This window comes from Neovison vison, chromosome 6 (assembly GCF_020171115.1).
Source record: "Neovison vison isolate M4711 chromosome 6, ASM_NN_V1, whole genome shotgun sequence".
Lineage (NCBI taxonomy): Eukaryota > Metazoa > Chordata > Mammalia > Carnivora > Mustelidae > Neogale > Neogale vison.
Window position 1 is genome coordinate 136,671,905 of NC_058096.1, and position 15,478 is coordinate 136,687,382.

The following is a 15,478-nucleotide window of genomic DNA, read 5'->3' on the forward strand; positions in this document are numbered from 1 at the left end:
GATGATCATAGCACATACCTCAGGGATTGCCACGAACATTGAAGGAGAAATGTCCCATAAAACCCTTGGCTTAATGCCTGGCTCAATAAATATGTGTGGTCACCATCATCGCCAATACCAGCCCATTAGGCACCATCACCTTGTTGGGGAGTTCCGCTCAGCCCGCATCAGGGCCAAACCACAGAACCTTCCCTCACCCCCTCATGCCAGGAAAGCACACTTTCAGGGAACACAGAGTAAAAGATGAGCATCCTGGCCTTCCTGAAGGCTTGGAACTAGTTGGCAGAGAAAACAAAGAATATTAGCAGATGACCACGTCGAAGACAAAACAAGAGACTGTTAAGATGACATAGCTGTGATGGGGCACCTGGGTGACTCAGTGGTTAAGCCTCTGCCTTCGGCTCAGGTCATGATCCCAGGGTCCTGGGATCGAGTCCCGCATTGGGCTCCCTGCTCAGCAGGGAAGCCTGCTCCCCCCTCACTGTCTGCCTGACTCTCCGCCTACTTGTGATCTCTGTCTGTCAAATAAGTAAATAAATAAATAAAATCTTAAAAAAAAAAAAAAGATGACATAGCTGTGAGATGTGATGATGTTGAGCTTTGTGTTTCCAGAAAAATCAAGGTTCTTGAGACCAAAGTTATGACAAGTTATGTTTAGCCCTATTGCCATACTCATTTAAAATTATTCATTTCATTTAAATAATCATTCCAAATTTTGTTTCATTGCACAACCCTGTAAGTCTGAATTTAAAGTGATCTCATCATTTGCCTTTTATCATCTCTCCCTGCCTGTCTCTTTCTCTTTCCTCAATTTTCTTCCCCTCTGAAGAGAAGTTTTCAACTTCGTAACTTTTGAGACACATATATTTAATGTTTTCTCCACTCAAATAGCTTTGAAAGATTCATTTCCTTCGTGTGACAAACAACAAAGAAGTGTATTTTGTTTCCAAGACAAAGAATAAATGTCTTATATTAACTGTGAGGATCTTTTAGAAACAGAAGTTCTCTGACTCTTGCATATGACAAAGAAGGACAAAACTAAGGGCAGACGAAACTATGGCAGTCGTTGACAGACATTTGATTCATGGCCCCCTCTCTGACTAAAGAATCACTTAACATGGCATCCACAGTGCCCGTCACTGCGGGAAGCTCCCCCAGCCCAGCTCATCGTGCCTAGCGTGGTACAAATGCACATTCATCAAACCTGCCCCTTCCTTTGTTCCACTTTGAAATGTTTTGTAAAATTGTCAGTTTTAATTCAGATGTGTGAATCAGGCCAGAGAATGGATGGGGTAGGAGCACCTCAGCGCTCTTCTCTTCCTCACCAACACTTGGTGTCACTCAGTGCAAAACACTTGCCTGAATTGTGTGTGCAAGCTCTTGGCTTATCCCGTTTTATTTTTTAACTCAAGTTAAAAGAGCATGTGTGACCGTGTGTTTTCATTCAAATGACTCTAAATTGCTGTGATTACATGTTTAGAGCTTTACATATGTTGATTAAGTTTCAAAAACCGCTCGTTAAGTAATTAGCTTCTTTGGATCAATCTCATTCTGTGTAGTTGGTTGTTGCATCCCGTGACTATCTAGGCTGAAGGACATTTGTTTCGCTCACCCTGGCCGGCATCCCTCAGTCTGAATTATCCCAACGATTCTACCTTCTGTTTGCCCACTTGCATGGCAATTGCTTTATAAACTCATGAATCAAATTTTTTCCCTTTAATTTTTCCTCAGATCATTTCCTTTACTAATTTTCTCTTTAATTTTCGAGGACTCTCAAAAAACTGATGGATAAATGGATTTGACATGTTTCTTTCAACATCACACAATTTTCTAAGAAATCAACTATTTTCCTACTACACATTTCAGGTCCATCTTAATGCTCTTAACAGGCTTCAAGCCAGCCAAAGATCATCAATCAGAGTTAATTCACTCAAAATGTGGAATTGTTTTAAATTAATTTCATCTCTTTTATGTTTTCTGAATTTTTTTTTTCAGTTGCTAAATGCCAACCAAAATTTTTCTTGGAAAAATCACACCATTGGTTTTTCTTTGCGTCTTCTGTCTTGGCATTATGGCTGTTATAATCACTGGACAAATTTGCAATTTATGTAGCTGATACCTCGTACTTTGGACTAGTTTATCATATTTTCAAGACTTAGAAGTTGCTTTTTCCTGCAGGAAAGTTTGGGGGAGTGGTAGGTGTGGCTGACAGTGAGGGGGTAGTAAGACCTCATGCTACCATTTCAGTTGGGGGCATTCCCTGACTTTTCCCCAAGGCTGAGCTTGGTTCTCTGTCTGGGGTGCCCTGAAAAGACCCCACCAGTCCCAGTTCCAAAACCTGAGCTCAGAGGCTGTGCCTCCCCTGCAGGTGTACCTGGCGGCAGGCACCGTATACGGACTGGAAGGCCAGCTGAATGAGCTGGAGGATGCCGCCCGCTGCATCCACAGTGGCACCGATGAGACCGAGCTGGCAGATCTGGAGGACCAGGTGGCCACGGCGGCAGCCCAGGTCCACCATGCTGAGCTCCAGGTAAGAACTCCCTCTCTGCCCAAATGGAGCACCTTCATGTAAAGGGAGAGGGCACCCTGTCTTCCACAAGAATGATTGCAGAGCCTTTCTATCTGGCATGCTTGCGTGGTCCTTTTGTGTGGATTCCACCAAATAAGACTTTTAAAAATCACAACCTTGATAATATATCAGATTTCTCTTTAAACCTATGTCCCCTTTCTCTTCGATGAATTCTCTGTCCCACAGGTAGGTCTCCTCGCTATATAGGTTCCCATTCCTTCCCAAGACCTCCCCTCCCTAACCTTTATCACACTGTTGATTACTTACTTGATGGCAGTTTCTCCCTCTATACACTAAAAACCCCATGAGGACAGGACTACAGCTGCCTAGCTTAATACAGAAACTGCAGTGCCTAACATAATACTGGACATGGGTTTGGCACTCAATAAAAATGGGGTGAATAAACGAATGAAATGAAATTGTAGATTTCACAGACCAGTAATTTGCATGATTTAGATAAGGCAGATTCAGAACTGAAATGATGTTATCTGTACCTTTGTGAAGACCCTAGTTTGACATTTTCATGGGTAGTCCCATGGCCTCTGACTCTGAATCAGAGTGGACTGTGGACGAAGTCGCTGATTCTCAAACTGGGGTCCATGAGACATGCTGGTCTCTGTAGTATATGTTCAGTGTAGACCTCCGGTTCAGTGCGATTTCTGTAGACCTTGCATCTTAAAACTGCATCCTAGGGGAGCAGGGGTCAGTAGAAACCACCTATGCACAGAGAAGATGATGATCTCAAGTGGTAATCTTTTCTTAAATAAATATTTTTGTTTTAGAGAGTCAAAAATCCCTAAAGCCACTGGCAGCATTAAGCACTCTCGAGAATGGGAGGCGCCCGTTCTCCACCCGGTGGAAGAATTAATGCTGTGTTCTAGGAATGGTCTCCTTGCACATGGCCCTGTCGACTATTCATTATCAGCAAGAATGGCTGAAGAGCATCTCTCCTCAAAGACAAATCATTTTCCAGAAATACCACCTAACATGTAATCAATTTATGGTCAAAGTTATACAAAGTAGAATAAAATCATTTGTTTTCTGAGGTACAGTTTGGGCCAAATACTTCTTGAGTGGTTTAGCAAGAAATAACATCATGTATGGGTGTTTGGCAGGGTTTTACTGGATAGTTATTCCTGCTCCTAGATATTTCTAGTCTTAAATTATTGGAACCATGTTTTATGGCAGAAAATCCTGGAGTCCAAAATGACCATGCTCTTTGTGTTTGAATGTGCCTAGTCTTTATACATTTTAAAATATGACAGTAATGTTATCAACAATACCTAGTGTTCAGTGATCATTACTTGGTGCCACGAGTTGTACTCGACACTTAACCTCATTATTGTAATCAATCCTTTCAGCAACTCCATCTCATAGCTGTTATTTTCCCCCTTTTCTTTCCTAGGGAGACTGGGGCTCAGAGAGGTTAAACCACTTGCCCAAGGCCAAATAGCTAAAGAGTGATAAAGCCAGGATTTGAACCTGTCTTTCTGACCTCACAGCCACATTCTATACCAGTCTGTGCTGCGTGGTTTTCTGAGAAATGTGTTGGTCCTGCCAACAGACACATATCCACTTGCATAGGAGTCCTTAATTTGCAAGGGAGGTTGTCAACCCTGTCTTCAGTTTTATAGATCTTCACAACGTGGGAATCTTCAGTACCATGGAGACTCTCTCCCTGCTGCCAGCTGCCCCAGAAAATGAAGGCTCTCACTCCCTCTTTTCTGTTCTCATCCAAAGTTGTTCCCACGGAGGAGGGTAGATGTGCTAAACTGTGTTCTTGGATTAGGTCAGAGTCTAGGGACTCTATCACCCTTGGCACAGGATTGCCCAGTGCTCTGGGAGATTGCAGGATGACCCATGGGACGGGGGTCTATTGTACTATGGTGCTGTCCACTATATCATGTGGCATCATCTCTATGGATTTCCTGGGGGAAGTTCTCTCTTAACTCTCAGTACCAGGAAAAGCTGTTCTTGTGAGCATTCGGTCTTTATCCTACACGGATCTCTTTGCTTTGGCTCCCAGGAAACTCAGAGCTGAATTGGTCATCCCCCTTAACAAGTGGAAGGGCCATTGGATATGCAGTCTTAGGAATGAAATGGAGCACAGCTAGGTGGATAGATGGAGGAGAGAGAGAGAGAGAGAGAGTGCAAAATGTAGGCAAATTCAGCCCTGAATAGGCCTCCTTCCTCTTTCTTTGGCTTTTGCCCTCTGATCTAAAACTCAAAAAATTAACCCCTTCTTATTCCAGAGCCTGACAGTCAGCAGATCAGGAGGTGAGCAGCCCGCTCTCCCATTGACCCATCTCTCGGGGCCTGATGAGCAAGAGCCTCCATCTGAACAGTTTCCAGGGAAACCATGGGAATCTAATCCACACCAGCTGCACATAACTGATAAAAGTTTAGCCTGCAGCCTTTCTAAGGGGGCTGTGCCGTTTATTGGTCTATAAGCTAAAGGAGTGAAGCTTTCAATATGAAATTTGAGGAGTCAGAACAAGAAGGCATCTGGGGAGCCAGGGAGGGGCAGAGGCTACGCAGTGTCTCCACTGGGAGCAGCTTGGAGTATTTCACTGGTTGCCACAGCCTTGGCCTCCTCCCTCCTCCTCTTCCGACCAAGACTACCCCCTACCCCCACTTGGGGATAGGGGATGCACCTCCCATATTCGCCGACCCTTCAGTCCTTCTCTCTGCACTTCTGCAGCCTCTATCCCAGTAGGCTCTTTCTGAAGAGGTCCCTAGTAAATGACAGCAGAATTCGAAGCTGTCCTGAGCAGTTCGAGACAGTGGAGGGATAGGGACGGGGCAGAGAGCTCAGGGTCCACCCAGATTGGCTGCTGGGCCGACTTTCGGGTTCCCTGTCTGATGCCCTGGCAACATGCAGGCTGTGACCGGAGATCAGCAAGGCAGCTGTGATCCCCACATCCTCCTCCACTCCGCGAGCCTGCTCCTGCCTCTCCCCGTGTCCCCCATGCCAGGCTTTGGCAGGTCCTCTTAGAATGTGGCAGCGTGGCGAGAGCATGAGGGTTGGCATGAGTTGGGAGCTCTGCCCCAGACCAGCTGTGAAGTGCCGGCTGGGTTACTTACCCTTCTGAGCCACAGATGCCTCATCCATAGAGCCGAGAGAATGGTACCTCTGTTATAGGTTTGTGATTGAGTTCCCATATTCAAAATGCATAGCAGGGGGACGGCACAGATTATTGCTCTTTTCTAAGAGCAGGGATTACATCGTCTTCATCCCTGGGGTAATGGGTGGGTTAGGGTTCTTTCTGGGCACTGACTGGGCTCTTGCTCTCTGTATCTGCCTTAAGACTCTTGAAAAGTAATCCGAACTCTCTCTGACCGTCTGATATTACAGTCCAGGAAACTGATGCCCAGAGAGAAGAGGGAGTTTCTCAAGGCACTTGTCCTTTTAATGAAAGAAATGGATGGAACCAGGGGCTGCTGGGCCTCCCTCCTAAGAGCCTGTGCTGTGGTATTGGCTCATGGAAGAACGAAGAAGGACCTATAAATCATACTCGCCTTTCAAAGCTTGCATCAAGTGTGGCCCGCTCTGGAAGCCTTCCTGACCACCCCCCGCCCCTCTCCCTGCCATGCTGGGCCAGGGCTCCCATCATGCCCTGGGCTTCCACTTATCCCCAGAGATATATCCCTGACAAGGGTGTTGATATTCTCTAGAGCTACCAAACGAGACATTTAAATTTACAAAGGATGGCCTGTGTTTTATTCTCTTATTACAGCACTAGATAGAGAAGGGCTTGGTAGAAGTTGGACAAATGAGGGGTGCCTGGCTGACTCAGTCAGTGAGAATCTATGACTCTCGATCTTGGGGTTGTGAGTTTGAGCCACACGGTGGGTGTACAGATTACTTTAAAAAATAAAATCTTAAAAAAATAGAAGTTGAATGAATGAATGAATGAGTATACATCAAAGCAGATTTGTTCATTATAGATTCCTGTCATTTCTAACAAAGATTCTCCCCTCCTGTGCTTTCCCCCTACTGATTCTGTCTTTCTGTTGCATCAAGATTTCTGATATCGAAAGCCGGATTTCAGCTCTGACCATTGCCGGATTAAACATAGCACCATGTGTGCGCCTCACGAGAAAACGAGATCAGAAGCAAAGGAACCAGGTGCGTTTGTCCCTTACTTCATCTGTTGGAATATTGCACGACCTGGAAAATTTAGATCAAATATCTTTGTCTTTGCGAAGGTGTGTTGACAGCTGTGTTCTATTTGTAGGTACAAACCATAGACACATCAAGGCAGCAGAGGAGGAAACTGCCTGCCCCACCAGTGAAAGGTGTGCTTAAAGTAAACCGCAGAACTAACAAAGAAATAAGCCTGACTTACTTTGAGTTACTCAGCGATCTGAGTTTGAGGACCGGATCTAATGCAGATTTCTCACCAGAAGTGCTCTTGTGAAGACTCTATCTTGACTTGAATCCCCCAGAAGGAGACCCCGAGACAAAGACGGGATTTGGGAAGCAATTCCAAGAAACTGGTAGGACAGGAGAGAAATGATTCAGGAAAGGAAATCAAGTCAATGCAATACAATATAATTTGTAGTTTATTTCTCCAGGCAAATGAGACTAAAATACTGTCTCCCAGAAGTCCTCAGCAGGATTTACTGCTGAGGACTTCTGGGAGACAGTATTTTTTTTTAAGATTTTATTTATTTATTTGTCAGAGAGAAAGTGTGTGCAAGCACAAGCAGGGGGAGCAGCAAGCAGAGGGGAAGCAGGATCCCAGAACCCTGGGATCATCACCTGAGCCAAAGGCAGACGGTTAACTGACTGAGCCCCTGGAGACATCCCTGGGAGACAGTACTGACGGCACCTCACAGTCTCCTGCCCAAAGAATAGGAAGATGAGGATTTCAACTCTCAGCTATCATCTCCTGACATTTATGGGGGTGGGGGAGAGGCATTAATTCCCTGGTACTTCTGCCCCACCCCATACACGAGCCAAGAGAAAGTGACAGTGCTCGCAGAAGCATGCTGTTGGAATGTGCTGGATGCCAGAATGTGTGGCATGTCAGGGAAATGTGGGCAGGGCACCAGAGGCACCTAACACAGTGCACAACCCTCAAGGGATTCCAGCAATGCCGGTGGTGTCCTCCTCATACACTGGGCATTTTCAACAATTTCCCTGGATTCAAGAGCCACATATGATGATGCCAAACTAGGAATTTAGATCTACAAATCAGAAGAGTAGACAGTCAGAAGGTATGTTTGAGTCTTGGCTCCACCATTCTTTGTTCAACATTTCTTGAATCCATAAAACCTTATACAAGCTTTGCACAGTGGCGGTATCATAGCCAATGAGGTTTATCTGAGGCACGATTATTGCTAATTGAAAACCTTATACAATTACAATGTATTACAAATCCATTGCCCCTTATTTGAAATCTTGGATAAGTATATGTTTCAGAATATCCTGGACATTAGAAAAGTAATATGGTACAAGTCCAGTATATTTCCTAATAGCCCCTGCCCCATGGTGTCTGGGGCAGCAGCTGATAAACACTTTAATATCCTTGCACCAAAACATGAGAATGTTCACTCTCAGTGGGATGGACAAGGATTTTAAATGGCCATATGTCAGTGTAAGTCAGGTTTGGCCATTGGACAATTTTGGCCCCAAAATTATAAGGATTTACAACCTTGAAAACCTTTTACATTCCAGAATTGCAAATAAGAGTTTATGAACTATGCCTGGGTTGCCTGGGTGGCTCAGTCGGTTAGGCATCTGACTCTTGATCTCAACTCAGGTCTTAATCTCAGGGTCATGAGATTCAAGTCCTGTGTTGGGCTCCATGCTGAGCATGGAGTCTACCTTAAGAAAAATAAAGAATTTATGAACTATGGTGGATTATCTCCAAACTACCTTTTCCTGGAAAGCCACTAATGAGTCTTGAATTTGTTTGGTGCGTATCATAAAAATAAACATAAAATTAAAAACTTCTGCAGTCATACCTGTAGACTGGAATGAGATACCAAACCTAGAACAAAAATCTGGGTCACGGGGACACCTGGTCTTTCTTCCTCAACACTCGGTCTGCTTCTAGGTACCACTTATTTCCATCTGTTTCCTTTTAGCTGAAAACATGGAGTCATCTTCAGTGACCACCACAAAAACATTTAACCGCAACTTTGTTCTCCAAGGCTCCTCGACAAACAGGACTAATGAAAGGAAAAACACCACCAAGGATTTGATGGTAAGTTGTGTCTCCATGACCATCACTTGCACTGTAGATGAGGCCTCCATTCTGTAGCCCTCCTGTCCCCAGCTCCCCCATCAGAGCCCCAGGAAGCATCCTTCCTGCCTGGTCTCACGGTCTGTTGGTCAGGGAATTGGCAGTTAAGTGTGCCAATGAGAAGCGACGAGCACCCTGCCTGGTATTGCTAACCTCTTTGATACAGGGATACATCCTCGCAACTCCTTGTAGGGTTTGATATGAGAGAACTAAAAATGGATACATAGGAATGTAGGGTCTCTTGCCCACTCTCTGCCTTAGGCTCCCAGGTTGAGGTGTCAGAGTTTGTATCCTGTTTTTGATCCACATTCACTCATCCTTAAATTTCTTGTGAGTCATTAATTACTTGTTGTGTGTTCCTGAAAAAAAAAAGTTCAACAGCTGTCCCGAAACACAAAGGAAGGGACAGTAGATAATTTGCACAAACTCTGGAGAGCTTGTACAGAGGGCTAACGGATCATTTGACTAAACACCTACCTATGCCTGGTGGGCCTTCCGTGGGAAGTGATAATCCAGCTGAACTGACCCCGTGGTACCATTACACTGAGGACAGATGGCATCTGGGTGACAAGATTGAAGCAAGGGCAAGTTTATTCTTCTGCCTTTTATGCATCACCATTCTTCCCTTCCCCTTCTTCCGCCTCACGGTCCATGTCACCTGAGAGCAGGAGCCCCACGTAACAGCATAATGGTGGGCGTGTCCTTTGGGGTTACAAATCACTGCATCTCTTGGGCATCACATGGCAATAGCTCTGCCCACTGCCTCTTCTTCACTGCTCAGCCACTACCCCTGACCTTTTAAAGTCCAGTTACCTTGCTCCCGGCTGTTACTTCAAAGAGCTAAAAACATGCGTTCATCGCACTTTAAAGGGCAGACCATTAGGGCCAGGGAAGGAATCTGTTATAAATAAGATAGTTAAAAACATTACCTTTCCTAGAGCTAGAACAGAGATTAGTGGTTGCTAAGGGCTATGGGGAGGGGCCATAGGAAGAAACCACTTGGTGGGTAAGATGTTTTACTTTAGAGGCACAGTAGGCTTTGAAACTAGGTAGAGGTGGTGGCCACATGACACTGTGAGTGTAGCAAGTGCCACTGAATTGTTCCCTGTCTGTGGGGTGGAGGGGCAGAAGGAGAGGGCAAGAGAGAGAGTGTGTTAAACAGCCACAGCCCCCCTCTGTCTCCCCACAGGAGCCCACTCTGGAGTCAGCGGTGATGTATTAGCATTCCGGGACTCCACTGCCAATGACCCACTGCCTCTGGCCGTACACGACAGTGCCTTGACCCCACAGCCATCGAATACTGTGCGGATTTCCACCCGAGGAGAGGGCCTGGGGAGGCCACAGTGCACCGCTGCACAGGGCTGTCCCAATACCTCACCCAGCAAGCAGTCCTGGACTTGGGCGCTTACCCACTCTCTGCCTTAGGCTCCCAGGGGAATCCCAGACAGCAAACTGAGATGCTGGCTTCCAACAGCAGAGCTCCGTGTTCAAAAGATGCATCTTCTCCCTATCTGCTTTGCTACTGTGTGTTGTCTTTAAGATTGGTTTTGGTTTTGGTTTTGGTTTGGGGGATTTTTTGGGTCCCTCTCACTCAAGTAGAAGTACGTGCCAACAGGTATTTGTCCAAAGGAAAACTACTGGGGGCTGAGGGGGTGGAAGGAAGTGAAATCTATATCATCATTTAATTCATCATCAGGTCTTGCTAATCTCTCACAAGCATCTTTGTCCCACAAGTGCTAAGGAAAAAAAAGTGCAAACGCCCCTGGAGTGAACATCAGGACTGTCCCATTTGGGGAGCGTGCACCCAGAGAGGATGCCACCTTTCAGCCACCTCCTTCCTGGGAAGTTCCAACCTCCCCCACAGCTGGCACAACCAGTCATTCCCATCGCTTTGCCATCACAAGCCACGAAGTGGAAAGCTCTGCCTCACTCATGCCATGTCCAGGCCTATCTGAAACAAGGTCTCATTGAGAATTCAGGGCTCTTCCCTAGACTTACGGTCAGTCTCCCCACTCTGAAGGGGAGTGGAACTTGAGAACGCCTACCATTGGCTTAACTTTAGGGCACTGTCCAGAATCCACATGATGTGGTTTAGCGACGATCATGCGTCTAATGGGGTTTGGGTAAATGGATTCTTGCAGACAATAACCACGTGAGAAATTGTCCTCCAACATTTATTTCCCAATAAATATTTAGCAAAAGTAATAGAATGACCTTAAAAGTAAACATGATTGAAGAATCACCTGGGGAAAAACAGGCATAAAAAAGGCAGGGATAAACTGAATTAGCGGACACAAGAGCCGACGCAAGCTCCACATTCCTGGTCTCAAATGCATGACTACGTAGAGTGTGTTTATAAAGACAAATGGAATGGAATTTCACACAATGAATTGAGCATTTACAACCTTTCTTAAATCTGTCCCTGGGACATTCTGAATCAAAGGAAGCAAATCATGGGAAGCAAGGGGATAGTTTGACCGAAATGTATTAAGTGACTGCTTTCAGGAAGCAGTTTCTTCTAACTTTAATCCTTAGAGCAACCCTCTTTGGTAGGTGTCCCCATTTTTCAGATTTGGACACAGAGGGGGCCAAAGAGATTAGTTTGCCCAAGTTACACCTTGAAACTAAGTCTAATTGGAAAGCCTCACAAAAGCCTCACTCCGTGTTTGTTTCAACTTCTACATTCTTTCGCTGCTACGCACATTCCCAGACCTGATTTGCTGCTGAGATGTGTGTTGATGTGAGATGTCCCTTCCTGACAGGGGTCTACTTATCTTCCAGTGATACTCCCTGCTGATGCTGTGTATGTGTTACCCAACAGAAATGACTCTTTGGAAATTAAGTCTTTGGCTTTTTTTTTCTGTTGGTGTGACTCAAAGCAGACAAATACAAATTTTAAAAACACAACAAAAAAAAGATCTGAGTTCCAAATAGAATGTTTTAAGAGGCATGAAAAGCAACTATTGTTGTGTTAACAGTGTTAAAATATTCAGTTTTCTTTGACAAAAATGTGTAAACTGTGTAAGCCTTGCAAAAAAATAAAAGAAAAGAAATAGAAAAAGAGAAGAAGAAGCCTGCTCTATGGCATTCGAAATTTTATAAAGGTTTCCTTGTGCCAAATAAGTGCAAAGATTTAATTTACTATTAAAAACCATAAGTATATGTTATAGTTTCAGAAGAATTATTTTGTCATCAAGTGATTTTGATCTTCAGTGTCAATATTTATATTTAGATTAATTTTTATAAATGAAAATATTTTAATGGTTTAAGAAAACGAGGACAATAGGACCATATCTCTGATGACTTCTGAAAGTTATGCTTGCCTTCATGTTATATGCACATTGCCAAGAATTACTGTCAAGAGAAATGATAAAGAAGTAAAAGTCATTTATGAAAATAATGTATGTGGGTGTGCACTTTTTGGGGTTGGGGAAGACTGGGAGTGCAGAGGGGACAGGGAAAGAAGTCAATATTTAGTCATTGGAGGGGCCAACCTTCAAAGCTACTGTTGCCTTACACCCCCGTTCCTTCCAGTCTCACCACTTGCTTCTGGGTTACCCACTGTCCTGAGAGCCGCAGTATTCAAAGCAGAGGAGGAGGAGGGGAACAGTGTAGGTTTCTCCCTCAGGAGACCTTTCTGATGGTCATAACTTGGCGGGGGGTTGTTATTGGCATACAGTGGACAGTGGACAGGGATGCTGCCAAACATCCTACAATGCAGAGCCACCTGCAACCAAGAATTATCTCACACAAAATGTGATCAATGCCAAGGCTAAGGACGCTGGGACCCTGGAGGGAAGCCTGGATGTGGGCAGAGAGGACCCTGCACAGGAAGCAGGACTCTGAGTCTCCCAGAGTCTTTCACGGGTCCAGTGACAACTGTTGCTTCTCTGAGGCTGGCCTGTCCTGACACTGGATGTTGCCATCCCCAAGAAGGAGTAGGAACCCTCCTCCCACTGGAAGTAAATGAGTGAATAATAATAATATGGAGAGAAGCCACTGGCCTTCACCACCTGGTGGCCTAACACGGTCATATTCAAACTTGAGTGGGCATCAGAATCACCTGTTAAGACACAGATTTATGGCAGTCACCCAGTCATCCCCAGTGCTCGGTCTACTTTCTCTATATGACTACGCATGTGCCTGGCACAACAGTGTTTGCTAAGCACCGAGAGCAAACAAGCTAACATTTAGGTGGACAGGGTATTTCAGAAGTGGGGGAGAACACCATCTGTAGACCCATCTGAAGTCCTCTTCGGGCAGCATTTCCTGGCTGGAATTCCTGATTTCTCTATCCTCCCTCCCCACGGCCCCATCCCAAAGGACAGCTGGACATGTAGTAAAGGCAGTCCAGTCTCACTCCAGCAGCAGGAACATTCCACCTCTCTAGCCCAGAAACCCCCAAAGCATTGCTGAGCAACCAGTCTGCCTCGTCCGTCTGAATATTCAAGAGAATCCCATTTGAGCAAACAATTTGAATATCAAGAATGATGCGCAGCTCTTCTTGCTTCTGGGGTAAATAGGAACAATGTAGCAATGATATTTTCCCCAAAGAGATAAGTGCTTGATTTGCCATGACAAAAAAAATAAATAAATAATAACATGACCTAATATTCAAAGCACTTGAAGACTGCCAGAAAAAACTGGGTTCCACTCTTAAGACTTTCCATTTACTAGCTCTGTGGCCTATGGCCTTATATGTGAGATGGGTTATAAAAATCTTCTTCGTGTTGTTACAAGGCTAAATGGAGTAACCCGTGAAGAAACTCAGCAGAATCCTGGAGTACTATAGGTACTATAATATACTTTAGGTATTTATAGTAAATGTGTATATATAGTATATATAATATATTATACGTACTTTTACTCTTAGGACATGAAAATCATTCAAATATCAGCACCAGGACTTAGGTAAAATGCTGTGCCCACTTTTCCCACTGACAGTCAGAAAGATCATTGTTCTACAAGTACGCACTCCCTTTTCACCCTGACTCTGGGAGCCGTGCACTACACTGGACTTTGGGCTGGGTCATGTGACATGCCTTAGCGCTGGTAGAACATACTTCTCTTAGTCCATTTGGGCTGCTATGACAAAATTCTAGAGACCGAGCAGTTCATAAACAACAGAAATTCTTTCTCACAGTTCTGGAGGCTACAAATCCAAGACTAAGGTGCCAACATGGCCGCAGGCTACCAGAAGCCCTTGCAGGCTGCCGGCCTCTCACTATGCCCTCACATGCTGGAAGCAGGTGAGAGATCACTCTGGATCCTCTTCTAAAGCACACTAATCCCAGTTTTGAGGACAGACCTCTCCTGACTTCATCACCTCCCAAAAGCCCTATCTTTTTATACCATCACCTGAGGCATTGGGATTCAAAATATGAATTGGGCAGGGGCGGGGACACAAACATTCAGACCGCAATGTTCTCCAATCCTTGGTTTGGACTTGGCCACATGACTTGCCTTGGCAAATCAGATGTTAACAGAAGAGCTACATAAGGGGCTTCTAATGTTTATTGAGTTGGGTTTGTCCATTTTCATTTTGCCATTCCCACTTTAAGAACGTGCCACAAGCCGCCAACTGGTCCAAGGAATAGACCCAGACCGGACCAACTTGTGGTTTGCGGCCAGGTTCAGCTGAGCTCAGCTGAGATCAGCAGAGACACCCCACCAACCTTTAGACCCATGAGCAAGAATAAACCATCCGTCTTTTAAACCACTGAGACTGGCAGTAGTTTATTACATGGAAATGACTAACTGACACACTCCCTGAAAAATACATTTTAACACCTTAGATTAATCCTTCTGTTGGGGGTTAAATGAAGATGAGCGGCTCTCAAAGGTTAAAAATCACAAAACAATATGAAGGATGGGTAAGCAAAGTATTGACCTGCTTGGTTTTGACATTTCCAATTTATATATGAAACTTCTGTTATGTTTACATGTTTCCCAAAATGTAGCACCTCTCTCTCTCTCTCTCTCTTTCTCTCTCTTGCTCTTGCTCTCACTCTGTGTGTGTGTGCGTGTATTGATCTTTCTAAAGGGTCCTCGATTCATTGAAATGTTTGGTAAAACACTAAAGCACGGGAGACATTTGGTGTGTTCTTTTAAAAATAACTTCTTGCACAGCAGCTACTCCATTTTCTCCCAGGGGAAGTATTTCCCATGCACAATTTGCATTTTACAGAACAGTTGGTTGTGTGAACCTTCTGTCTCTACAGTTGAGTTATAATTATGACAAAGTGCAGGTAAATGGAGTTGCATTTTAAAGAGATTTCAAGGGACTAGAAAACTTTAATATCCACTTCAAACATTGGAAACCTCAAGGAAGTTATTTAGAGGGATCCAGTTTGGAAGAATCAAGTCCTACAATATGGACAACTATGTTTTATATCAAAGCTATCATGTTTGATAAAGATGAAAGCCTTAAGATAGGCTTCTTAAGATAGTGTTTCTCCAATGTTAAGGTGCAAACAAATTCTGCTTCAGCAGGTCTTGGTTGGGGAGGAGGGTGCACAGTGCTGCAATCCACCAGCTCCTGGGGGCTGCCAATGATGCTGGCCACACCTGAGCAGCAAGGTTCCCGGGTTCCGTGGAGTCCCTCAGAGGGACCCCTGCAAGATAGAGGCCAGTTACCCACAGCAGCACCCTGTTC

General features: G+C 44.8%; 1 protein-coding gene and 1 pseudogene across 9 annotated transcripts in view; both read left to right on the forward strand.

The window, feature by feature from the left end:
- The window catches only part of LOC122908965 (myosin VIIA and Rab interacting protein), a 402,240-nt gene extending 390,017 nt beyond the window's left edge, over positions 1 to 12,223 (forward strand). For 6 of the 9 annotated variants that reach the window (XM_044252413.1, XM_044252420.1, XM_044252414.1 and 3 more), the window contains 5 exons: positions 2,369 to 2,530; positions 6,594 to 6,698; positions 6,808 to 6,868; positions 8,666 to 8,784; positions 9,992 to 12,223. In XM_044252413.1, the coding sequence (XP_044108348.1) occupies positions 2,369 to 2,530; positions 6,594 to 6,698; positions 6,808 to 6,868; positions 8,666 to 8,784; positions 9,992 to 10,045 (501 nt within the window). In that variant the 3' untranslated portion in view covers positions 10,046 to 12,223. The remainder of the gene's footprint in view (positions 1 to 2,368; positions 2,531 to 6,593; positions 6,699 to 6,807; positions 6,869 to 8,665; positions 8,785 to 9,991) is intronic. The other 3 variants (XM_044252421.1, XM_044252416.1, XM_044252417.1) reach the window with 1 other exon arrangement.
- LOC122910892 lies at positions 7,859 to 7,985 on the forward strand (annotated as a pseudogene).
- Positions 12,224 to 15,478: the final 3,255 nt, after the last annotated feature.